General features: G+C 37.8%; 1 protein-coding gene across 1 annotated transcript in view; it reads left to right on the top strand.

Moving 5' to 3' along the window:
- Positions 1-25,970, top strand: part of ATP8B4 (ATPase phospholipid transporting 8B4 (putative)) — a 254,787-nt gene that overhangs the window by 24,706 nt on the left and 204,111 nt on the right. Inside the window, exon 3 of the mRNA XM_032417296.1 lies at positions 24,468-24,526. Coding sequence (XP_032273187.1) covers positions 24,468-24,526 — 59 coding nt within the window. The remainder of the gene's footprint in view (positions 1-24,467; positions 24,527-25,970) is intronic.

The following is a 25,970-nucleotide window of genomic DNA, read 5'->3' as shown; positions in this document are numbered from 1 at the left end:
GACCCAAGCTGAAATCAAGAGTTGGATGCTCAACCCACTAACCCACCCAGGTGCTCCGTCTCTAGTAGTTTTTTGGTGGAGTGTTTAGGGTTTTCTACATATAGTATCATGTCATCTGCAAATAGTGAAAGTTTTACTTCTTCCTTACCAATTTGGATGACTTTTATTTCTTTATGTTGTCTGACTGCTGTGGCTAGGACTTGCAGTACTATGTTGGATAAAAGTGGTAAGAATGGACATCCTTGTCTTGTTCCTGATCTTGGCGTTTTGATAGGGATTGCATTAAATTTGTAGGACATTTTAATAATATTTGTTCTTCCAATACATGAACATAGAATATCTTTTCATTTGTTTGTGTTGTCTACAGTTTTTGTCATGAACATTTTATAGTTCATGACTATAGATCAGGAGCAAGCAAAAGCTCTCAGTTTTTCCCCATTAAGGATGAATGTTAGCTGTGGCTTTTTCATAGATGGCCTTTATTATGTTGAGGTATGTTTCCTCTAAATCTACTTGAAAGTTTTTATCATGAGTGGATGTTGTACTTTGTCAAATGCTTTTTCTGCATCTATTGAAATGATCATATGGTTTTTATTTCTTTTATTGATGTGATGTATTATGTTGATTGATTTGCAAATATTGAATCACCCTTGCATCCTGGGAATAAGTCCCACTTGATCATGGTGAATGATTTTTTTAATGTATTGTTAGATTTGGTTTGCTATATTTTGTTGAGGATTTTTGCATCCGTGTTCATCAGAGATATTGGCCTGTAGTTCTCTCTCTCTCTCTCTTTTTTTGTAGTGTCTTTATCTGGTTTTGGTATCAGAGTAATGCTGGCCTCATAGAATGAATTTGGAAGCTTTCTTTCCTCTTCTATTTTATGGAATAGTGTGAGAATAATAGGTACTAACTTCTCTTTAAATGTTTGGTAGGAGCACCTTGGTGACTTAGTTGAGCATCTGACTCTTGATTTCGGCTTGGGTCATGGTCTCAGGGTTGTGGGATCAAGCTCCGCACTCAGCAGGAGTCTGTTTCTCTCCCTCTCTCTCTGCCCCTCCCCATGCTTGTGCGTTCTCTCTCTCTCAAATAAATAAATAAATCTTAAAAAAAATTAAATGTTTGGTAGACTTCATCTGTGAAGCCCTCTGGTCCTGGACTTTTGTTTGTTGGGATTTTTTTTGATTATGGATTCAATTTCCTTGTTGGTAATTGTTCTGTTCAACTTTTCTATTTCTTCCTGCTTCAGTTTTGGGACATTACACATTTCTAGGAATGTATCCATTTCTTCTAAGTTGTGCAATATGTTGGACTGTAATTATTTGTAATATTCACTTATAATCCTTTGTATTTCTGTGTTGTTGGTTGTTATTTCTCCTCTTTCATTTCTGATTTTGTTTGAGCCTTTTTTTTTTTTTTTTTGATGTATTTGGCTAAAGGTTTACAAATTTTGTTGATCTTTTTAAAGAACCAACTCTTGGTTTCATTGATCTGTTCTATTTTTTTTTTTTTTTTTTTGTTTTTTTTTTTTTTTTTTATCTTTTTTATGTCTTTTTTTTTACTTCCTTCCTTCTACTTCTAGCTGCTTTAGGAGTAAGGTTAGGTTTTTTTGAGATTTTTCTTCTTAAAGCAGACCTGTATTGCTATAAACTTCCCTCTTAGAACAGCTTTTGCTGCATCCCAGAGATATTGGACCTTTGTGTGTGTGTGTGTGTGTGTGTGTGTGTGTGTTTAAGATTCTCTCTCTCAAATAAATTAAATAAATAGAGAGCATGCATGAGTGGGGAAGAGGGGCAGAGACAGAGGGAGAGGGAGAAGCAGACTCCCTGATGAGCAGGAAGCCCGATGTGGGATTTGATCCTGGGACCCTGAGATCATGACCTGAGCCAAAGGCAGATGCTTAACCGACTGAGCCACCCAGTCACCCCTGAACTGTTGTGTTTTCATTTTCATTTGTCTCCATGTATTTTTCCGAGCTCCTCTTTGATTTCTTGGTTGACCCATTCATTGTTTAGTAGCTTGTTATTTAGCCTCCATATATTTGTTCTCTTTCTAGATTTTTTCGTCTGGTTGAGTTCTAGTTTCGTAGTGTTGTGGTTGGAAAAGATGCATAGTATGACTGCAGTCATTTTGAATTTGTTGAGGCTTGATTTGTGGTCCAATGTGTGATCTATCCTGGAGAATGTTCTATGTGCACTTGACAAGAATGTGTATTCTGCTGTTTTAGAATGTAATGTTCTGAATAGATCTGTTATATCCATGTGGTCCAATGTGTCATTCAAAGCCACTGCTTCCTTGTTGATTTTCTGCTTCGATGATCTGTCCACTGATGTAAGTGGGATGTTAAAGTTCCCTAGTATTGTATTACTGTGTATTCATTCCTTTGTTTGTTATTAGCGGCTTTATGTATTTGGGTGCTCCCATGTTGGGTGCATAAGTATTTACAATTTTATACCTTGTTGGATTGTTCCATTTATGATTGTATAGTGTCCTTCTTTGTCTCTTTTACAGTCTGTTTTAAAGTCTATATTGTCAGATATAAGTTTTGCTACCTCAGCCTTATTTTTACTTCCATTTGCATGGTAAATTCTTTTCCATCCCTTCACTTTCAATCTGCATGTGTCTTTAGGTCTGAAATGAGTTTCTCGTAGGTGGCATATATATGGATCTTGCTTTTTTATCCATTCTGTCATGCTGTGTCTTTTGATTGGAACATTTATTCTATTTACATTCAAAGTAAATATTGATATGTATGTACTTATTGCCATTTTGTTGGTTTTATGGTGATTTTTGTAATTCTTCTCTCTTCTCTTGCTCTCTTCTCTCACAGTTTGCTGGCTTTCTTTAATAATATACTTGGGATTCCTTTCTCTTATTTTTTGCATATATATTATCAGTTTTTTGTGGTTATTGTTAGGTTATATATGACATCTTATGCCTATAGTGGTCTGTAATAAGTTGATGGTTGCTTAAGTTTGGACCCATTCTTTAGTCTTCTCCCCAACCCCCCACGTTTCAGGTATATGGTGTCATACTTTATATCTTCATTTTGTTATCTCTTGACTAATTTTAAAAAATTTACCTATTTTTATTTCTTTTGTGTTTCCTACTTTTACTCATACTTGTGGTTTTTCCTTTCTACTCAGTGAGTGCCCTTTAACATTTCTTGTAGGGCTGATTTAGTGGTATAAATTTCTTTAGTTTTTGCTTGAGAAACTCTTTTTATTTTTTATTTATTTATTTGTCAGAGAGAGAGAGAGCACGCGTATGCACAAGCAGGGGGAGTGGCAGGCAGAGGGAGAAGCAGGATCCCTGTGGATCAAGGAGTCTGATGTGGGACTCAATCCCAAGACCCTGGGATCATGACCTGAGCCAAAGGCAGATGCTTAACCAACTGAACCACCCAGGCATCCCTGTCTGAGAAATTCTTTATCTCTCCTTCTATTCTGAATAATAGTCTTGCTGGATAGAATTCTTAGCTGCAGTTTTTTTTTTCTTTCATCACTTTGAATATATCATGCCACTCCCTTTTGTCCTACAAAGTGTCTGCCAAAAAATCAGCTGATAGCCTTATGGCGTTTCCTTTGTATGTAACTGTTTTCTTTTCTCTTGTTGCTTTTCAGGTTTTTTCTTTGTCACTACTTTTTGCCATTTTAATGACTATGTGTCTTGGTGTGGGCCTCCTTGGGTTGATTTTGTTGGGGGCTCTCTATGCAGGTGGATTTGTTTCCTTCCCAGATTTGGGAAGTTTTCAGGTATTATTTCTTCAAATTAATTTTCTGCCCCCTTTTCTCTCTCTCTTCTCCTTCTGGGGTCCCCATAGTGCGAATGTTGTTATGGTTGATGGAGACTGAGTTCCCTACGTCTATTTTCATTTTTTAAAAATTATTTTTTCTCTCTCTTGTTCAGCTTGATTGTTTTCCATTACTCTGACCTCTAGGTAGATGATCTGTTCTTTTTCTAGTCTACCATTTATTCCATATAGTGTAATTTTTTGTTCCATCTAGTATATTTTTAATTTTAGTTATTGAGTTTTTCATCTCTGATTGGTTCTTTTTAAAGTTCTTTTTCTTTTTGTTGAGGGTCTAATAGAAGTCCTCCATTCTTTTCTCAGGTCATGGGAGTATCTTTATCACCATTACCTTAAATTCTCTATCAGGCATATTACTTATTTCCATTTTGTTTAGGTCTCTTGCTGTGATTTTGCCCTGTTTCATTTGAGGCATATTCCCCTGTCTCCTCATTTTATGTAACTCTCTGTGTCTGTTTCTATGTGTTAGGAAGATTAGCAAGATCTTCTGCTCTTGAAAGTAGTGGCATTATGAAGAAGTCCTTTAGTGCTCTCCAGTGCAATGTCCCTTCTTCACCTGGTGTTTCAGAGATATTTCCTATGTGTATTGTGTGCACCATGCTGTTGTGGCTGAGCCACATTTGCCTTCAGTCCAGTCATCTGCAATGGCCCTCTTTGCTTGTTGTGGGTAGGGTTTGGTTCCTGTGTTGTTAGTGAGCCAGTCTGGGGCTGCATTGGGCTTAGGTTGACTAGGCATTTGCCAGAAATGGAATAGTATCAAACTGCAGGGCACTTTCCCTGTGTTGTCCCCTCAAAAAGTTTGTGGGTGGGGCCTGTAGTCAGACCACATGTCTGTCCCCAGCCCATCCTGGGCCATTGTTGAAAGGGTGTGTGTGGTTATCTTCCCCTCTCCCTGAGGGCAGGAATTACTTTGGAGTGCTGCCAGCCCCTATTGGGGCTGCTTGCACACTGCCAGGTTTGTGACACCACTTTGGGTGGGTTCTGGCCAATGGCGCACTGGAGGGGATGGATCCACAGAAGCACGGGGGGTGGGGCGCTGGTATTAGCAAAGGTTGTGCCTGGGTCTGGTTTGAGAGGGAACCTGGAGGTGAGGCCTCGCTGGAGGGACATGCCCCTGGAGAATGCAGTGGCAGGGCATAGCTGTTAGCAAGCTAGATAGCAAGTGTTGGTGCTGTGCTGGTTCCTGTAGGGATCCCTGTGTCTAGGCTGAGGGGAGAGGGAGGGAAATGGTGTCCATCAGCTCCTCTCTTCCTTGAGAAGTCTCCCAAGGACTACTGCTTCTCCATTACATTCTCTGGAATCAGTAAACAAGTCACCCTCCTGTAAACTCCAGGTGTTTTTCAAACTGCTTCTTCTATGCTGTATGTCCTTGGGGATATTTATTGTGCTGTCTCTTTTAGGGTAGGGACTCAGTTCCCTATTGCCCTCTCTCCAGGCTGTCCCAGAGTGGAACAGGTGGATTTTTGAAGTTCCAGGTGTTAAGCCCTGCTGATTGTAAGAACTTGAGAAATTATGCCCCTCTGGTTTTCAAAGCCAAATGTTATGGGGATTCTCTGGGCCCAGAGTGCCTGTTGTGAGGGTCTGTTTCTTTCCAATCCCTGCACCCATGTTGTCCCTCCCCTTCCATAACAGTCGCATAGGTCTTTTGAGGTTCTGACCACATCTCTGCCCTTCCTATCCTCTTTGATGTGTCCTCTTCTCTACATTTAGCTGTGGAGAGTCTGTCCTGCCAGACTTCTGGTGATTTCTGGGTTATTTGCACTCATGTGGGTGTTACCTGGTTTGTATCCCTGGGGACAAGGTGAGCTATGGTTCTCCTCCCGCACCATCTTCTCCAAAGTTCTCTGTTCTTGGTAATTCACCCTTTCTATGTAGCTTGTAGGGGAGGCCCAAGACAAATCATTTTAAGGCATATGAAGACCATTATTCTTGTGTAAAATTCTTAATTGAGATTTCACGTAGTTTGGTAACATGGGAAGGAAAAGAAGTAGATATTAGAGGTTTTCTTTAAACTGGCTGAAGCTGTTCTTGGTTCCAAAATGTGGAGGTTGTGGAGCCAGTATGCATCACTCCACAGGGAAGCCCTCGGTGTGTTTATGGGGTGTGGAGGAGGTCACGTTATGTCTATCATTGGCATTCTGTTGGCCCCTTCCTCCATAAAATATTAAAAAGTATGTTTTACAGTTGTGTGGGTATAAAGACAAATGTAATCCAGGTTGGGTTTATTATTATGAATCCATTATTATATTCATTTTTTCTTCTAATTTTAAAATAAAAATTTAAATATTTTTGTGTCCCTCAAAGTATTATGGGCCCTAGGCAATGCAGCTTTTGTGCTTACAAAGGAGGTAGTTTTTTGGTTGGAATTTATATTCCTGCTTCTCAGGCATTGTGAGCTTCTACTACTTATCAGATAGTGGGTTGGTCCTGCAGTAGAGGATTGGTGATAAAAAAGATATGTAAGATGGAACCTACCCTTATAGACACCATATCAATGCATATAAAAGTACATGTATATGTATGAATATATGTGTTTAAAGAGTGTTATTTCTGCTTGCGTTTATTCCTTATGTAACAACAACAAATCCAAAAGTTCTTTAAGTACTTTTGCAGTTATACTTGTGAAGGTATTAGTTTTTGTTTGAACTTGGTTTCTAATATAATAATTTGTTTGAAAAAAATGGATATAATTTTTTCAAAATCCTCTATTTTCTTAGTTTAACCAAAAATGAGGCCATTAGAATGAAGTGATAATTAGTACTGGCCAGTCAGTGACATACTAAGACAGTGCTAGTTTTACAAAAACGCTTACAACTTTGGGGGTTAGTATTTTTCTTTCTTTTTTTAATAAAGATTTTTAAAATTTGTTTATTTGAGAGAGAGAGCGAGAGATAGCAAGAGAGAGCATGAGTGGGGGCGGGGATGAGGGAGAAGCAGACTCCCTACTGAACAGGGAGCCCGATGCTGGGTTTGATCCCAGGACCTTGGGATCATGACCTGAGCCGAAGGCAGACACTTAACCAACTGAGCCACCCAGGCACCCCCGGGGTTAGTATTTTCAAATGAGTTCTCCTGCACATTTTCATAACTTTTTGGTGTCTAGAGGGAATAGGACATGGGAAATTTTATTTGGTACCACTAGAAATGAGGGAGAAATGCCCAGTCCCTTCCATTTCACTTTACGAAATTCTGTGCCAAAAGACGATAGGAATTATTCCAGGCACTCTATCTTTGTTGCTCATCCTAAGTATTGTAGGGCATAAGTTATCCAATCGTTGGTTCATCAGCTTTTTAACTAGGAGGGAAGGAAGAGGCAACATTGGTATTCTTAGTCCTACTTATGTTCTAGATTTTTATATTGTGCTTAGATAGAAGTCTTTTTCTCCACAAAGAGTACACTATATACTTAAAAATTTGCCATCATAGTTATTGTGCACAGTTATAAATAGAAAGTGTAGAAAAGAGATGTCTTCTGGCTCTCATACACTTCCAAAAATTGTGTGCTGCTCTAATTGAGGTATTACATAGGCTTTGAGCAATCTGGTGTTTTATTACTCAGGATATAGGCTAGGTTGGGTTGCTATTAAAAACCCACCAGTCACTGGAGACTCTCTAAAGGAGTTGTTGCTCAACATCATCCTTTATCACCTCTCTGTGGATTTGGGGGTGGGGTGTATATTCTCTTCTTGAATGCTCTTTTTTCTTGGTCTTCATGACTCTTGTGGAAATTCTTGCTTCTCAGACTGCTATGACCCTGTCTCCTTCACTGGACCTCAGTGGTGGAATTTCCCCTGGTTCAGTCTTCTATACTCTTTTGTCTGTATAATGTGTTCCTCAGAGGGCTCCTCTTCTATCTTGGCTTCTACTCATCTCTGTGGAGATAACTTTTAAATCTATGGTGTCCGTTGTGACATCTTTCCTAAATGTTATACCTTATTTCCAGTTGGTACTCTCTTTAATCTAATAATTCTATTAATATAGCTTTAGGTTGTATAGAATGATAAAACCTGGAAATTAGGAGGGTCTTCAAAATCATCTTGTCCAGAATTTCTTCCAACTCGACAATCTATTCCTATAGTGTTGCTGAATATTTCCCTGAATGGTTACTCTAACATGTTCAAGCATGTAATTTAGGAGATAGATCATCCTCTGGACAGTAAATTCTCCTACACATTAACTAGAATTTCACATCCTTAAGTTTACTCTCTGTTCTGTAGTTTGGAACAACAGAATATTTATTCTGCCACCTACATTAAAGATTATCAGATGTTTAAAGGTCTTTTTCATATTAGCACTCTCATAGACACATGGGGAATATCATTTGACTGAATATCCAGATACCTCATGGCCCAGTCAAGTTGACACATTAAAATTACATCACAGCCATATTTTAGTTTATCAAGATATTCTTAAATTTGTCTATTTCTCCTTTAGTTCTGTCAGTTTTTGCTTTATATATTTTTAGGTTACATTATTAGATGTATACAAACTTAGAATTATATATTTCTGGAAGAATAATCTTTTATTACTATGGCTCTATCTCTAGGAATTGTTATGTATTGAAGTCTACTTTATCTGAGATTAGTATAGTGTTACCAGATTTCTTTTTATTAATGTTTATATGTTATATATTTTTTCTATCTTTTTACTTTCAACCCTTTAATGTGTTTAAATTTAAGATGTGGCATATTGTGGTTTTAAAAAATATAGTTTGGCAAACTTTGGCTTTTAAATGAGGTATTTAGTTCATTTATGGTTAAGATAATTACTGATATATTTATGACTAAATCAATTATCTTACTATTTGTTATTCTACATTTCTTTTTTTGTTTCCTTCCTTTGTATAAGCAATATTTCTGTTCCATTTCTAAGCATCTATTAGCTTGTTACTTATTCCTTTAATATTCTTTTTGTGGTTATTTTTAAGATTAAAACGTATCTATTTAATTTAGTACTTTTACTACTTGGTGAGCCACATAAGAATTTAGAGCATTTTAACTCTCCTTACCTACTGTCTGTGCCACTGTTATCATGTACTTAATTCTTGGTATATTTTAATACTAACAAGACAGCAGTAATAAATAACATGCATTATTGTCAACATTTTCATTATTTGTATAGATTTACCTACAATATTTCAGTTTTTTTTTTTTCATTTTTCTGTATTTCTGTGATTCTGTCTGGAATAATTTTCCTTCTGCCTAAAGACTTCATTTTTAAAAAAAATGTGGAACTAATGGCAGTGAGTTCAGTCACTTTTTATTAGGGGAAAAAAATCCTTATTTTGCATTTATATTTGGATAAATATTTTTACGGAGCATAGAACTCGAGGTTGGTAGTCTTTTCTTCTGGCACTTTAAAAAGGTACCATTCCATCACATTCAGGCCTCCACTTTTTCTTTTAAAAAGTAAGCTGACATTCTTGTTATTCTTTTGTTGAAGTGATATGTCTTCTGGCTGTTTGAAAAATTTTCTTTTTGTTTTTCAGCATTTTTATTATTCTGGGCATAGGTATGGTTTTTTTTGTACTTATCTAGCTTGGAATTTATAGAGATTCTGAGTTTTTCAGCTTGATTTCTTTTGGAATTTTGGAAAATTCTCAGAATATCCTCAGATATTGTTACTACTCCCTATTCTCTCAGTTCTCTTTGGTGGACTCCATTTATACATATGACAGACCTTTTACCATGTCTCTAATGTACTTATACTTTTTTCTGATAATTTTCAACTTTTTTCTTCCCTCCATGTTCAGTTTTTTATATTTTCTAATCACTAGTTTACAAGTATTCCCTTCTGCTTTGTCTAATGTGCTGTTAAACTCATATGTTGAATGCTTAATTACATTATTATATTTTTAAATTCTATACTTTGTATTTGTTTTTTATGTGTAATTTGGTTTTCTAGTGAAATTATTAATTTTGTCATCAATTCTACTGTACATGTTAATCACAATTATTTTAAAGTCCATGTCTGATAGTTCCAATATCTAGATAATTTGTAGGTCAATTTCTATTTTCTATTTTTTTCTCTTGGTTTTCAATAGTTTGATGTTGTCTCCTGCCATACTTGATAATTTATTATTAAACAAATTGCATATGAAAAAACCTAGACCTTGAATATGAAAAAATTGTAGGGCATCTGGATAATGTTATCTTCGTTGAGGAGAATTTACTTTTCTTGTCACAAGCAGTTAGAGAAGGAACAGATTATCTTGATCCAGTCAGGGACTGAGATACTATGAGGCTGGGTTTCAGTATTTATATGGCCTAGTCTAATTTTTTAGTTCTTACTCCTAGAGTACAGTCCTTTAGAAGTCAACTGGAAACCTAGAGTGTTACCAAGGCTCCTCTTCCCTGCTAGGTTCTGAACTCTAATTATTGTCTTCTGGGAAGCTGAGGAATTAGCAAATGCCTTAAGGGGAAATGTACAGAATATCAGGTTTACCTCAATACCTTTCTCTTCTCTGTTGGTTCTTGGCCCTTCAAGTTCTGTCTGATTTTGTTCTATGTATTTTCAAACATTTTGTATATTTCATCTAGCTCTTATAGTTCTCAACAGATGGGTTGATCCTGACACAAGTTACACCATTATAGTGGGAAGCTTAAAAACACATTTTTAAAAACATTTTATAAGTTTACCAGAAGAATACATTAAATATTACTACTCTATAGTAGTTATAAGAGTATTTCAATATATCAGGAGGATCTATGAATAAGGAATAAAGAAATGAATAGTGAATTGAGTAAGAAAATAATGGTTAATGAATATATTAATCAGTATTCTCTGATAGAATAGGTTTAAGTATTAGCCATGACATATACACAAAAATAAGTATTTTTGAACTACCTCATTATAGTGAATAATAAAATTATACTTAGAATAACATTGTATGCCATATATACTTATTGGACTTAGAACATATTTGTAAATGCATTTGTTCCAGTTCTCCATTTCTTTATTTAGCATTTCCAAATGTATAATATTCTAATTGTCATACTTGGTTTAGTAAAAGAAAAATCCTTAATTTTATCCCTAAGAGTTTTAGTCATTTATTTTTAAAAATGCTTTTATATCTCTTCCATAGACCCAAATCTTAGAACCCTTCTTTAATTCAGTATTTGAGCCAGTATCTGGCATATGTCAAGCCCTTAATCGTAGCTGTGATTGTTATTATTTTCAGTAGTTTTAGTAAGTAATATTTGAATTAGAGTCCCCTGGTGGACCTTGTTCTCATGTAATGTTGCTTGCTATTTTTTTCAAACAGAACTTCCTAATTTAAAGGAAATAATAATTTTTATTTCTGGGCTTAACTTTGAAATCTAGACTCTTTTAATGGTGAAATAAAATCGTAAAGCTTATGAAGTAGTCCCCAAATGGTATTTTCTGTAAAGAAAAGTACCCTTAATAACTCAGAAATTGTCTACTGTGAATTGTAAATTTACCTTCTGTAAGGTCGATAAGCTAATTAAAACATCACATTTCAACGATTTTAGCTGGAATGATCTTGTTTGACTGTGGTAGTGTTGGTTGTCTTATGATAATCAGAACTTTGGTAGTTCATTCATTTACTTACTTGTTTATCCATCCATCCATCTAACCATTTCATAAGTATTTACTGAACATCTATTATGTGCCAGACATTGTTCCAGAGGTTTCAGATACAGCTATGAGCAAAACAGATTTTAAGAAGTAAAAAAAACTTAAACCTGTATGGAGCTTACATTTTTCTAGGGGGAGAAGAAGAAAGCCAGTAAACAAAATCAATGAATAAGTAAATTATCCTATACATTTGAGGGGCTGCAATTTTATGAGAATGATGTGCACTAAGAGGCAGGTATGGGGCTGCAGTTTTGAAAAGGATAATCTGGGAAGGCTGAATTTAGAAAGATATATTTGAGCAAAGATTTGAAGGAAGTGAGAGAGGAGCCATGTAGATCTCTGGAAGAAGCATCCTAGGCAGAGGGAATACCAAGTGCAAAGGCTTTGAGATGGGTGTGTGCCTAGTTGTGTTCATGGGATTAACAAAGAGACTGTCTTTGGCTGGAGTTGGATGAACAAGCGGGGAGGGTTGTCAGGACTAGATCCAGTTTTTTTGAGTCCTAAACTAAGACAAAATACAAAATTAGGTGTAATAGGGAATATTTAGAGTAAGAAAATAAATTCCTATAAATTACAATTTTGAAAACCTGAAAATACCACACACATCACAAAATCCAGAAAAAAACCCCCTAAGATCTTCATTAATTCACTGCCTGTCATACCTTTATAGTACTTTTCTTCCTATACTTTCGTCCCACTATTTTTTTTTTTGCTTCTTATATGACCATTATTCTGCTACATAATTTTCTATAGAAATACTAGAAAGATAATTCAATTTTTCCTCTAGTATAGTTAAAGTTATGATAGTTTAGAATAGTTTTTCAGCTTCATGACTTCAGAATGTCATGTAAAAATTTATGATTGTTAACCTTGGGAAAACCTCTATCAAGTTTCCTTCATATCTGACTTGTTACAGATGTACTTGTACATAGTACAGCTACAAATGGGCTTATGCTCTATAAGAACAGAAATTCTAAGAAATTTTATTTTATGCAATCCCATGAAAAAAGAATATATGGTGTGCTTATTATATATAGTATGGAAAATACTCAATACTTGGTAATTCCTAATAGGAGATAAATTCTGTTTTAACTAAGTTGATGAAATCTTTCACATACAATTTTACATGTGTGATGACTGGAAGAATTCTGCACAGGCTAACTTCTGGGTCTGTATTGCAAACCTGTGTCCTCCATGATCCATGTAATTCTGGTGCTAGGTCTATAGCACATGGTCATGTTGCTGTATGACCTTGGGCCCTGCACCTTCATGTTATAACACTGGGCAAGTCCCCACGGAAGTAGTATTCCTGAGAACCATTCCTAGCCTGGGGGAGACTACCAGTGATTTAGCTCTATACAGAAATGACATGAATCACATATACTCCAGTAAACACAAAGCCAATGTATTTCCAACTTGACATCTGGATCCTAGTGCTATATGACATGAGGCAAAGTGTAATAGGGGAAATTAGAGTGGAAGAGACAATGATCTTAGCCTTCATGACTAAAATATTTTACTTTTGCAAATCAAAATCAGAAACAAAACAAACACTTTTTAATTAAAAAATTTTTTTCCCAGTTTTATTGGGAATAGTTGACATATATCACTGTGTAAGTTTAAGGCATATAGCATGATGGTTTGATTTACATATATTGTGAAATGATTACCACAGTAGGCTCAGCTAACATCCATCTTCTTGTGTAGATACAATAAAAAGAAAGGAAAAAGAGAATAAAGGGAGAAAAATTTTCTTGTGATGAGCACTCTTAAGATCTACTCTCTTGGGACACCTGGGTGGCTCAGTTGGTTAAGCGTCTGCCTTCAGCTCAGGTCATGATGTCAGGGTCCTGGGATTGCCCTGCTCAGTGGGGAGTCTGCTTCTCCCTCTCCCTCTCCCACTCCCCCTGCTTGTGCTCTCTCTGTCTGTCAAATAAAATCTTTATTTAAAAGAAAATCTACTCTCTTAACACCTTTCCTGTATATCCTACAGCAGTGTTAGCTACAGTCATCATGTTGTACATTATATACCTAGTACTTACTTACCTTATAATGGGAAGTTTGTGCCTCCCTCTCCTTGCCCTGCCCCATGACCACAACTAGTCTGATCTCTTTTTCTATGAGTTTGTTGATGTTTTACATATAAGTGAGGTCAGATAGTATTTGTCGTTCTCAGTCTGAGTTATTTTACTTAACACGATGCCGTCAAGGCCTGTCCATGTTGTTGGAAACAAGATTTCCTGGGCTAACACGTTTCGAGCGCTACTCCCAGGGTCTTGGAATGAAAGTGCAAGTGAGGTGACTTGAAGCTTAAGCTTCATTAGCTTCACCATAAGTGGGCTTCTGGTAGTTATAATGGGGTAGGTGTGTGAAGATCAAGCGGGGCCCTGAATGCCTTAATAACTTGCTTTTCTCTTGAGATGGAGCAGCATTGGACGTTTTGAGCAGAGGAAAGAGATGATTCTTGTGGTAGACATATTAATGCCCCTTCCCCCAAAGATGTCCATGTCTTAATCCTTGGAACCTGTCAATATGTTATCTTACATGGTAAAAACCATGTTCTCATAAGAGGGAGGCAGGAGAGTCAGAGAAGGTGATGTGACAATAGAAGTGGAGGTCAGAGTGATGTGGCTGTGAGCCAAAGAATGTGGGCAGCTTCTAGAAGCTGGAAAAGGCAAGGAACAGATTCTCCCCTGAGCTTTTAGAAGGAACTCAGTCCTGATAAAACACCATGACTTTAGCCCTGTGAGCTCCGTTTTCAGACTTCTGACTTCCAGAATAATAAGATGACACATCTGTGTTGTTTTAAGCACCTGAGTTTGTGGTAATTTGCTAGAGCAGCAATAGGAAACAAATAAAACTGTAAAAGAATCACTCTGGTTGCCCTATTGAAAATAGATTATAGGGGCAGGGGTAGAAGCTGGGAGAGCCCGGGGGAGGCTATTGCAGGAGCTGGAGGAGAGAGGAGGGGTGACTTGGACCAGAGTGTGGATGGGTGGGGCAGGAGGGGAGTGTGAGAAGTGGGCAGATTTCTTTTTTGCCCGAAGTTCTGGCTCCTTTGTATCTCTTTTAAAATATGTTATTCGAATGCTACACTAATAAGTAAAGTGGAATTCCTAATTTTTCTTTTGGTCTTTTCACATGTGATCCACTATTTTGCTAGAAGGGACAGTGGAGGGGCACCTGGAGATGTCCTCTTGAAAAGTCCATATTTTGTCTTAGGTGGCAGACCACCTCTATCAAATTCCTTTTCTTTTCAGTAAGTGACTTGGATAACGTGCTTGGCAAAACAACCTACCGTACTCCCCAGTGTGTGTCTAGCTGCATGAATTCCCTTCAGAGCTGCTTGAGACAGGTGGCGATGCCTTTCACCACCCATCTGGACCTGACTTTCTTTTTCTCTGGTGTCCATGGCTTCTAGCCCTCTCCTCTGCTTCCCAGCTGTGCAGGTATTTGTGGGCATGTTCACCCTTCGAGAGCTATTGCTGTCTTGCTTGTTTTTCCTTCACTGTCCACAGTAGAGCCTTGCTCAGAGGAGCTCAATAAATATTTCTGGAATAAATCACTTTCTCTTGGCTCCAGCAGATTTTCTTTTTTTTTTTTTTTTTTAAGATTTTATTTATTTATTTGAGAGAGAGAGAACGAGAGACAGAGAGCATGAGAGGGAGGAGGGTCAGAGGGAGAAGCAGACTCCCCGCTGAGCAGGGAGCCCGACGCGGGACTCGATCCCGGGACTCCAGGACCATGACCTGAGCCGAAGGCAGTCGCCTAACCAACTGAGCCACCCAGGCGCCCCATCCAGCAGATTTTCATTGCCCTGTGGATTCAGGGGTCTGAGGCACAGAAACCAATATGTACTAAAGAAACCCAATTTATAAGCCCCATTCATCTCAAAACAACAAATGTAAGCTTTGAAAAACACAGCTTCCTGTGCAACCCCTGAGATATCAAACAGGAAGAGACCTCTTTAGATTTCCTTGTCCTGTGTCTTTCTTTTCTACCTGGGGTTCTTTCCAATCTCTTGGTGACAGGTGGCTTACTTTCCCTTGGATGGCCAGAATGTGTCTCACAGTGTAAAATTAAATGTCCTCCAGCTTCTTTTAGGCTCTTGTGATTTTTGGGGTAGATCCTTATTTTATTTTTCTTTTTGAAAGGGATGCTGTAGGAAGATACAGCTATTTTTCTTCTTTACAGAAAACACTCTGATCCTGGCCCAGTCCATAAAAATGCTATATTTTTTTTGCTATACATAATCAAATTATAGAAGAATAGAAATAAAAACCAACAGTCTAGCACTGGGCCCATATGAGAAAGGGTGCAAAAAAGCAGTACGTTTTGAACAGTGGTTTGGGAGAATATTCTCAGTAAGGACTGCCCAAAAGCTCCAAGAAGAAGAGGTTCTCTAGGACAGCCTCCACCAGGAAACAGAGAGAAACCTAGAAGAAGTGGAATGTGAGAGGTCACAGGGCTGCAAGGTTAATTGGGAGGGAGTGTATGTTTGAATTATACCATGGAGCATGGTATTCAATCACAGAGTCCTCTTCTTCCTCTCCTTGACCTCTGGGTGCAGGCACACAGCAATTTTCAGTTTCCCAGCCAACTCCACACAGTGCTGTCTGCCATCTCCTTATACCGAGAATCTCTTCCACACTGCTTTTACAAGAAAGGCAGCTCAGTGTTTGAAATCTGATTGTACTGCACAATCTTGTGAGGCCTTTATTTTTGTCATTTGTAAAATAATAGCATATACCTGTTGGTACCTGGATTGTTTTGAGGAATAATGAAATAATGTATGCAAAACAGTTCATATAGTATCTAGTTTTTAACCAGTGCTCAATACATGTTAGCTGTTATTATTATCATTATATTGTAGTAATTCTTAACTCTTTAGTTGTGGAATCTATACTTAAAGAAAGCAATATGCCACGGGCTTATATGAAGGTTTTATAGATTTTTACTTGTAACTTGTGTAATCCAATTCATGTATGGTGGAAGAAGAATGAACTGGTTAAAAATTTTTATGTTTCTTTGTGAAGCTATAGCAAGCCATGGGAGGAATAGAGCTTCCAATAAATCAAATTTTCCAAATATCTGGACCTGATGAGCAAATTGGCTCAGCCAAGAGGAAAACAAACCCAGGGCCTTTCAGTATTTGTTTGAATCCCCTAACTCTGTTTCCAAACTCTTTTGTGAGCACAAGAAAAAAAAAAAAAATTGTGGGAAGATTTTTCTTTTTTGCCTCAATTCTCCTTAGTTTGCTGTTCAAATGTCAGTAAGTCCCAGCAGCTGCAGGTCACCACTGGGTTTCAATAGGAAACCCCGATTTAGGGCACATATTTTTCAATTGTATCAGAATGTGCTTTTGGAGTCAACTCAGGAAATCTTGGAGGGTGGGGAACTCTTTTCTTTAAAGCTCTCCCCACTCATTGTTCTTTCCTCATGTCTTTAATGAATTGCTTTGGCTCCCAACCACAAGACCAGATTGTGAAGAATGAAAGAAAATTCAGAAGGGAAAAAGCTTAAGTTATTGATTTGGCTTGAGGGTATTTTTCTGAGACTTCTGATCCAACCCAAAAAACCAACAACAACCCCAAGCCCCAAATGACACTCCATGTTTGGAGACATTCTTCAGCTTTTGGATTGGGACCAACATTGTTGAGGAAGTACCAGTTCCTGTCATCAGGGTTTATACAGAGCCCCCAATTTTTTTGTGGTGCTTCATCATTTCATGATTTTGGGGATCTAAAGCCAATTGCCTGAAGACTGTCTCCCAAACCACATTTGGTGAAGGACAAAATGCTCTGGAGTTAATTGAAGAAAGACAGTTGTGGGGGCGCCTGGGTGGCTCAGTCGTTAAGCGTCTGCCTTCAGCTCAGGTCATGATCCCAGTGTCCTGGGATCGAGCCCCGCATCGGGCTCCCTGCTCCGCAGGAAGCCTGCTTCTCCCTCTCCCCTCCCCCTGCTTGTGTTCCCTCTCTCACTCTGTCTCTCTCTGTGAAATAAATAAATAAAATCTTTAAAAAAAAAAAAAAAAAAAGACAGTTGTGTTCATTAATTAGGAATTCGTAGTTGCTGTAATCACTATGGGTCAAATGGAAGCCTCCTAAATCTTCCTCCTTACTCTTGGTCTTTTAACAGAGCTACTGCATTCACCAACTAGTCTTAAATATTAAGGTGTTAGGAGTTGTTCATAGACAAACTAAGAGAAAAAAAGACATAAATGCCTGCTGGAAGTAGAAGCTGAATATTATCTAACTTAATATAGTGTGAGGAAGAACAGCCCAGATAAGGGGTTGGGTGTTGCCCCCAACAACCTGGGGAAGAATCAATGGGTATTTGCGAGTTTCCACTAAGAATATTCAGAAAATTACTTCAGATCCCTTTGAGAAATAATAATACAAGCAACTTTAAGACTGACTATCCAAGCTTGGATGATTTCTTTTTCTCACCTATTTGCTATTTTTTTAATAGAAAAATAGTTTTTTTTTTTTTGGTTATTTTTCTGTTTGCAAAGTGCTTTCCATATATTTTCTTATATAATGACGTCAACACAAAGTGGCATTATTTTTCTGAGGAACCACAGATTAGGAGAGGTCATGAGTTAAAATGTGCTCACACACATAGTTGGTAGAAGGAAAATCTCAGGCCTCTGGCTTAAAGATCCAGGCCTCCTCCTCTTGAATGAGTGCTCTGTCATCAAACTCTCATTTTTATGGGTCCTAAAAGTCGTAACAACAACATCTCAACTGAGGTTAAAAATTGCCAGCAGGGTTGTGTTATGTCCCTCCCATCTTTCAAAGTTGTGTTTTAGTGATTGGATAACACTTCGATTTTCTTTAAAACTTTTTTTTTTTTAATTTTTTTATTGTTATGTTAATCCCCATACATTACATCATTAGTTTTAGATATAGTGTTCCATGATTCATTGTTTGTGCATAACACCCAGTGCTCCATGCAGAACGTGCCCTCCTTAATACCCATCACCAGGCTAACCCATCCTCCCACCTCCCTCCCCCCTAGAACCCTCAGTTTGTTTTTCAGAGTCCATCATCTCTCATGGTTCATCTCCCTCTCCGATTTCCCCCCTTCATTCTTCCCCTCCTATCTTCTTCTTTTTTTTTTCTTTAAAACTTTTTAATAAAGATTTTATTTATCTGAGAGTGAGAGAGTGAAAGAGAGAGCGAGCGAGCAGGGGGAGGGGCAGAGGGAGAGGGAGAAGCAAGCTCCCTGCTGAGCAGGGAGTCTGACCCTGGGCTAGATCCCAGGACCCAGGGATCTTGTCCTGGGATCTTGACCTGAGCTGAAGACAGATGCTTAACCAGCTGAGCCACCCAGGTGCCCCAACACTTGATGTTCTTGATGCATCTCTTCCTTCCAGATGGAAAGACAAGCATATGTACATACATAAGTGGGTATGGTTTTATTATCTGAAACCTATCATCTGCCCGATCAGGTAATTATTGCAGGGAGCGACGGGGTAGACTACAGGTCATTTATCCCTAAACTAAGGTTACTCTTTTTAGTAAATGTTTCCTAACATTTAACTGATTTATAAATGACCACTTCATAAAATAAATGAGGTATCCTTATTTAGTTACCTTGGATAAGGTAACAGGAAGCATATGGCTTAAAGATAAGCATTCTATGAATGCTTCATTGATCTTTTATTTGATTGAGGCAGGCATCAAATTACACTGGCCTTTATGAGTTTGAGAAAGTGAAGGCTACTTCCATTATCCTATATGAAGTAGGACTTTGTGGGTTTAATTACCTATTTTTTACTATACCTATTTTTCTGTATTCTGGAGCAGATTCAAAATAAGTGTCTAAGATAATTCTGCCTCTGCTAATAGCTCTTTTCCTTGCTTGCTGAAATGATGAAGGATAGCTTCCTATGTAGGTAAATGTCTTTGTTAGGCTCCTCAGCTGTCACAAAAGAATGTTAACACTATTTTTTTCTGTCCCAAGAATCTGTACTCAGCTAGCAACACAGCATAGCAGTTCTTCAGGAATTTCAATCTGAAACTCAGTCATTTAGCATTTAGCACAAGTGCAGTTGAGAGATAATAATTAGGATGATTTTTTGGAAGGGCATGCAGTTTATTTGTTCATCTAAATGTCCTAAAATACATGCCTGAATTTAACCAGCTCAGTAGAGACTGAGTATGAGACCCTAGCATTGGTCCCTCTGAATTGTGTTTGGAATGACATCCCTAGAATTGTTACAAAACACAGCTCTTAAAAACTCATTTATGTTCTTTGTATCAAACAATGGCTTCTTTATGAGGATTTCTTAGAGAAATTATTGTTTGAGCCAAGAACTAATACATAATTGTACTTTTCCTGAGAAACTGGTTTATTTTTGCCATTCAGGCTGTGAAATAAATGGAAATAGACAAGCCTTTCCTTTTTCTGTAGAATTTGTGGCCCACTTAGAACAGGTATGTGGGTAATCATGTCAGGTAATTTTATTTTCATTGTTGACTATAGTTGATCATCATCCTTCTATATCTTCTTTAACTCCATTTTATTTTTAATATTTAAACTATTTCCCTGTTGTACATTCGTGAGTCATTGTTTTGGAGATGATCTTGTATGTAAACACTCTCGCATGTCTGAAAGTGTTCTTATTGCCCCTTCACACTTGATTATTTGGCTGAGTATAGAATTCTGAGCTCAAGCATATTTTCCCTTAAAACTAGAAGACATCACTTCCATGTTTTCTATCATCCTTTTTTGCTGATGAGAAATTTTATGTTAGTCCAATTCTCAGGTCTCTAGGGCTAACCATTTTTTTTTTCTCTCTTCTGGAATTTTAAAATATTTTGTCTTTAGAGCTCAAAATTTTGTGGAGCTCTGTGGGTCCATTTTCATTCATTCTAATTGGCACTTGGTGGCTTTTTCACTTTGAAGAGTTAGGTCTTACTCTGGTGCAGGGAAATTTTCTTCTCTATTTGATTATTTCTACTTATCCATGGTTTATGTTCCCTTCTCCTAAGTGTTCTTTTCACATCTTCCTCCTCTTTGTCATTTTGCTATATATTTTAAGAACTTTCTTCAATTTTATTTTCAGTCTATCCTACCTGTTTTTCCATTAAGTAGTTTTAAATTCCTGGAACTCTTTCTTGTTCTGTTATCTTTGTGCCTATCAGCTTGTTCTTGCTTCATGGATGCCATGTCTTCTTGAATATCTTCAAGGTACTAATTAGCATAAAACCCCTCTTTTCCCCATCCATTTTCAGCATTATCTCTTCCTCTTGCATCCTTCTCTTTTGTACTATTGATTTTCCTCAGATGTCTGGTGACTTAGACAGTTGTTGGTTTGTGTTTACATAAGAGGGCAGTTGTAAAGGTCTTTCCCCTGGCCAGCCCTCTCCTTTAAATTGGAGGGGCTGGTGATGTAGCCAGCTCACAGGGAGGTTTTTCTGTGTGTCTTAGCTTTTTCTGGTTGCTATAGCAGAATACCATAAACTGGTGGCTTATGAAAAACAGAAATTTATTTGTTATGGTCTGGAGATTGGGAAGCCCAAGATCAAGAAGTCAGTGCCTTTGGTGTCTGGTGAGAGCCTGCTTCCTGGTTCATAGATGGCTGTCTTCTTCCTGTGTCGTCACATGATGCAAGGGGCAAGGGACTCTCTGAGGACTCTTTTATAAGGGCACTAATCCTACTCATGAGGGCTCTACCCTCATAACCTAATCACCTCCCAAAAGCCCTCAAATACCATCTCATTGGGAATGTTCCAACATAGAGATTTTGGGGGGCCACAAACATTCAGTCTATAGTCTATATTCTGGCAAATCCCACAGCTGCATCTGTAAGGCAGGGTTTACTAGGACCTAAGTCTCCCATAGCCAATGTGGTGGTTCAGAGGTGCTTCTCTCTTAGATCTGAACACCCTCTCTTGGTTTCCTCCCCAGGCATGTTGCCTAATCTCTTTAATGAGCAAGAGTAGGGGGATATGGGGGGCCCACCGAGCTCAATTTTTCTTTAATTATTCTGGTGATGTTCCCAAACTAGAATGCACAGATAATTTATCTTCTAAGCCAGGACACTTTTGAAAGTGAAAAGTTATTTTGCCAAGACAATAAGCATAAACTGGGACTGTCACCCTATCTATATCACATTTTCAGCCTTTGTATTTATTGACTGAATCTGGACCTTCTGTGGGGCTTCAATGGGAATTTTTAAAATTTATGAAACTCTGCTAGATTCCACTCTTGTTTTCCAGCACTGTTATGTTTTTATTATTTTTAAAAACATTGCTGTTATTTCAGTGAGACCTGGGTGGGAAGGGAGGTAGAAGGACATACTTAGTTTGCTATCTTGAACTGGAAGATCTTTGAACTTCACTTTAAACATATACTGGCTCACTGTATTTTATACATCCTTGTGTATCACTTTACTCCTTTATGGAGCCACACAAATTCAGTGATAATGATTATGTAGCAGTGAGTTTACCCTAGTAGATCCTAAATCTCCCGGTGTGTACTTTTCTTTCAGTACTGTCACAGCTGGAAGGGTCCTGCAATGCCTACAAAATATTGGACATTAATTCATTGAACCTCTGAACAATTCTCAATGGGAGTTGTTTATGGAGAATTTGTTTTCAGCTTCCTTTTCTTGCAGGATGTGTCTTATTGCCAAGAGGGGTTTCTATCCCTTCACGCACTGTCCTAGCACATGGAAGAATGTCTGTTCTTAGTCTAGCATAGTTAGGTTAAAGGCAGAAAACTGTAGGGATATAGAACCAAAGCCAGAATTTAGCAGAGCTTAGTGAAGGGATAGAAAATATGCCAGAGTTTATCTATAAAGATTCAGTTCAGAAAGACCATACCTACTGGAAGCACAGAGCAAAGATAAAGATTTAATAATGATTTAGAAGCCAAAAGAGGACTTCCTGGCTCTAACAGAGTCTCATGGGACAAGAGCAATGTAGATACCCAGAAGAACATCCAAACTTTCCTAGCACAGACATTACTCTTCTGGCCACTTTGGGAAAGGGTTATTCTCAGTTCTTGGGGAGGGTGGTTACATGGAGACACTGGACAGGAGTCAAAATTCTGGATTTGGAGTAAAATTAGCTGCAGAACTATAGAATTCTATCCCTGGATGTGCTCTGTATAAATGTGAAATTTAAAAATGATCATCATCTGAATGTGTATGATGTAAACTAAAGGCAATTAAATATATAAATTAGCATATCTAAGTTTTGACTTACAGCCAAAGTTACTCTTTAAATTATAAGCAGGATGCCAGGTGGTCCAGGTTAACCTTTTCCTTATAGAAGAGAGCCCCCAATGGTCACCCTCCCAACAATATCTGTTGTTTTCCTGTCAGCAGTTTTACTATGCTTGCGTTAAGGTAGGGATGTTTAGACAAATCATCCAAGCTTTTTAAGCTTTAAGTGCCCTCACCCTTCAAAATACCATTTTGGGCTTTCATTTTTTGCTCTTTGTTAGGGAACCAGTAAGAAGGGGAGGATGGTGCCTTTATAGTCAGGGTTTAAAATGTTTCCTTCAGGGGATGGTTGTTTAAGAGGTTGCCTCCTGGTGAATTCTGGATTTCAGACTTATATATGTTAGGGGCAGGTCCACTTGGTGTGGTCAGCTGTGGACATCAGTCCAATATTGTTCTTACCAGAAATTAGGTGAGCTAGCCTTGAAAACAGGAACAGTCACAGAGAATTGACGTTATTACGTAGGTAAGAAGAAAGCCATGTAGGTGGTTGTCAAGCAGACAAACATTCCACAAAAGGTAGAGACTCAACCATAACCAAAGACAGGGTGTCATTTGTCAGAAGCAGTTCTCAGAGGTGAACACAGTGTCATACTTGAGACTTGAACCAAAGAGGCTGTTTACATTCCTCTTGGACTTTTGGGAAAAAGTAGTCAATTTTAAAAATCATAGTGCCTGGTGTTTGGAGGATGGTGGTGGTGATAAAATATATTCCTTTTTTCCTTCCCCTCCTTTTGATCTCCCTCTTCTTTCTCCTCTCATTTCCACTTAAAGCTCTTCTTCTCTTTGCTTTCCCCTTATACTTCCTCCCCTATCCCTAATATATGACTAAGTTACTTTCCACCCTCCAGTCTTCTTTATCTCTGTAATTGTATGTACCTTCTCCAAATTCTGACTTTTACCACTACCCCTATACTTTTTACCACCTTTCACTTACCCAGATGGAGAACTGTGGGATTAAGGGAATTCCAGGTGAAATGATGAAGTCACTCACCATGAGTGTTAATATTGACATCTGGTGATTATTTTGCTGGTCTTCATGCCATAGCTTTCATTATTCCATCATTATTCCTTTGTCAACTCTGAATTCAGTAAAATGGAGCAAGAACTTGCTACTTGTACTACACAAATGTGCTCTGCTGGTGTTTCTGGGGGCACTGTCTTTTCTTTCCCTCTGCGAATTTTAATTATGTACCATCATAATCTGTGAGTTTTTTGTTCTTCTATTTTGTTATTTGCACTGGTGTTTGCATTTGTTTCCAGAAGATATTTTTTTGGCTACTTCCAGCAAAGGGCAAGTCTCCATCTCCTGGTGATGTGTAGTTCCTTTCAGTATGCCTGGGTTGTTTAGAAATATCACCTTTGCTCATTGACCATAAGGTCAGTGACCTCACTGGCCACTTCAGAATAGTTTTGTTTGGCTATATCATATTTTGTCACTTCGTAGCCAAAAAAAAAAAATCCTGTCCCAGGGTGGCATTTGACTTTCAGCAGCCTTCTCCTTTAGGAACTACTTGGAGTTAAGAGAAAGAAAGGGTCTTTGTGGAGCTAAAGGGATGTAGAAATTGGAGACACATAATGTTTTGTTTTATGGCTGGCATCAGAATTACAATGAGACACATTTTAGCTTTCCATTTTGGGACTTTCCAACACGCGTTCCAACATTTAGGCTGGAAAAAACCAATGCCCTTCAAATTTCAAAGGAAAGAATTCTTGCAACCTTGAGACAATCAAAGTAACCTAAGTGATGTTAGTTTAATGAGTTATATGTTTCTTTGTGTCAAAAATTTAGTTTCATACCTGATTTCTCTTTCTCTTTAGAAGTGGAACGGATAGTGAAAGCCAATGACCGTGAATATAATGAAAAGTTCCAGTATGCAGTGAGTAAAACATACACAGTACACACATGCTGGGATGGGTTTTACCTTAAGGACAGTTGAATTCACGCTTTCTAGAACTTTATGACTTCACCAAAAACTTTCTTTGTTTAGGCCCATTTTAGTATCAGGGGTGCTATATGTTTCTATAAATACAGATTTTAGCAATATTTGTACACTTACTTTTGTCCTGCAGTAAGAGTGGTTGGTATGCTCTTTGGTATAGGAAGAAGATAAAATTTCTTAAGAATTGATGCTTAGTTCATTTTGGTGCTGATTTGGCTACTAGAATACAGAGGAAAAAATAAACATGGGCCTCTATGGTAAATCTTGGTGATAGAAGTGGTGGTATTGGCTGATGGGTGATAAATGGCTTTGGGAGATTTTCTGTAAGTAACTCAGGCTGAATGTGGAAAAGTATATGTAGGACAAAGTTCCCAGGTCCTGAATGATTGTGTTTATCAAGTGAGAAGTAAGAATGATTAGTTAAAATGTACACTGTACTGACTTTAAGTTTATGCTGAACTACTTTAAAAATTTTTTTAATGAGGATTTTCTTCATTTACATTAGAAATATTTATTGTCTATTAAGTGATTGGCACTGTTCTAGGAACTTGGGATACATTGATGAACAACTTCATGAATTACACGATGGGCCCTCATAAAGTTCTTCTTATCTTTCTATGATGCAACCTAAGTTGCTACATGGAGTCTTTTATAAACTCTAAGAAAGATAACTGATAGAATTTGCCTTATAAGACCTGTTATAAGATTGAGTACACCGGCACATTTCATGAAAGAAAGTTTCAAAGATGATTTTGATAACTATGAAGGCAGGGCGAACTTTGGCAGTATCCATTTAGGCACTGGCCAGATGACAGAGTTTTGCCCAATGGATAATTTTTAGCATTTTGTTCTTATTGGCAGGTCTTTCCCATGTATGGTGATGGATGCATTGGGCTATTGTAGCTTGGTACTATTAAATATTTTTTTTTATTATTATGTTAGGTTAATCACCATACATTACATCATTAGTTTTTGATGGAGTGTTCCATGATTCATTATTTGTGTATAACACCCAGTGCTCCGTGCAGAATGTGCCCCCTTTAATACCCATCACCAGGCTAACCCATCCTCCCACCACCCCCCCACTCTAGAACCCTCAGTTTGTTTTTCAGAGTCCATCATCTCTCATGGTTCATCTCCCCCTCCGATTTTCCCCCCTTCATTCTTCCCCTCCTGCTATCTTCTTCTTCTTTTTCTTTTTTTTAACATATAATGTATTATTTGTTTCAGAGATACAGATCTGTGATTCAACAGTCTTGCACAATTCATAGCGGTACTATTAAATATTTAACAAAGGTAGCTAACAATTCCTCTTTTTCTCATGCTGTGCCAATCATGTAATTGTAATTTGTTGTTCAATGGAAGTTTTCCTACAAGGAAT

The sequence above is a fragment of the Phoca vitulina genome, unplaced genomic scaffold, assembly GCF_004348235.1.
Source record: "Phoca vitulina isolate PV1807 unplaced genomic scaffold, GSC_HSeal_1.0 scaffold20, whole genome shotgun sequence".
Classification (NCBI taxonomy): domain Eukaryota; kingdom Metazoa; phylum Chordata; class Mammalia; order Carnivora; family Phocidae; genus Phoca; species Phoca vitulina.
The sequence above is the reverse complement of the archived record's forward strand: the minus strand, read 5'-3'. Positions and strand labels throughout refer to the sequence as shown.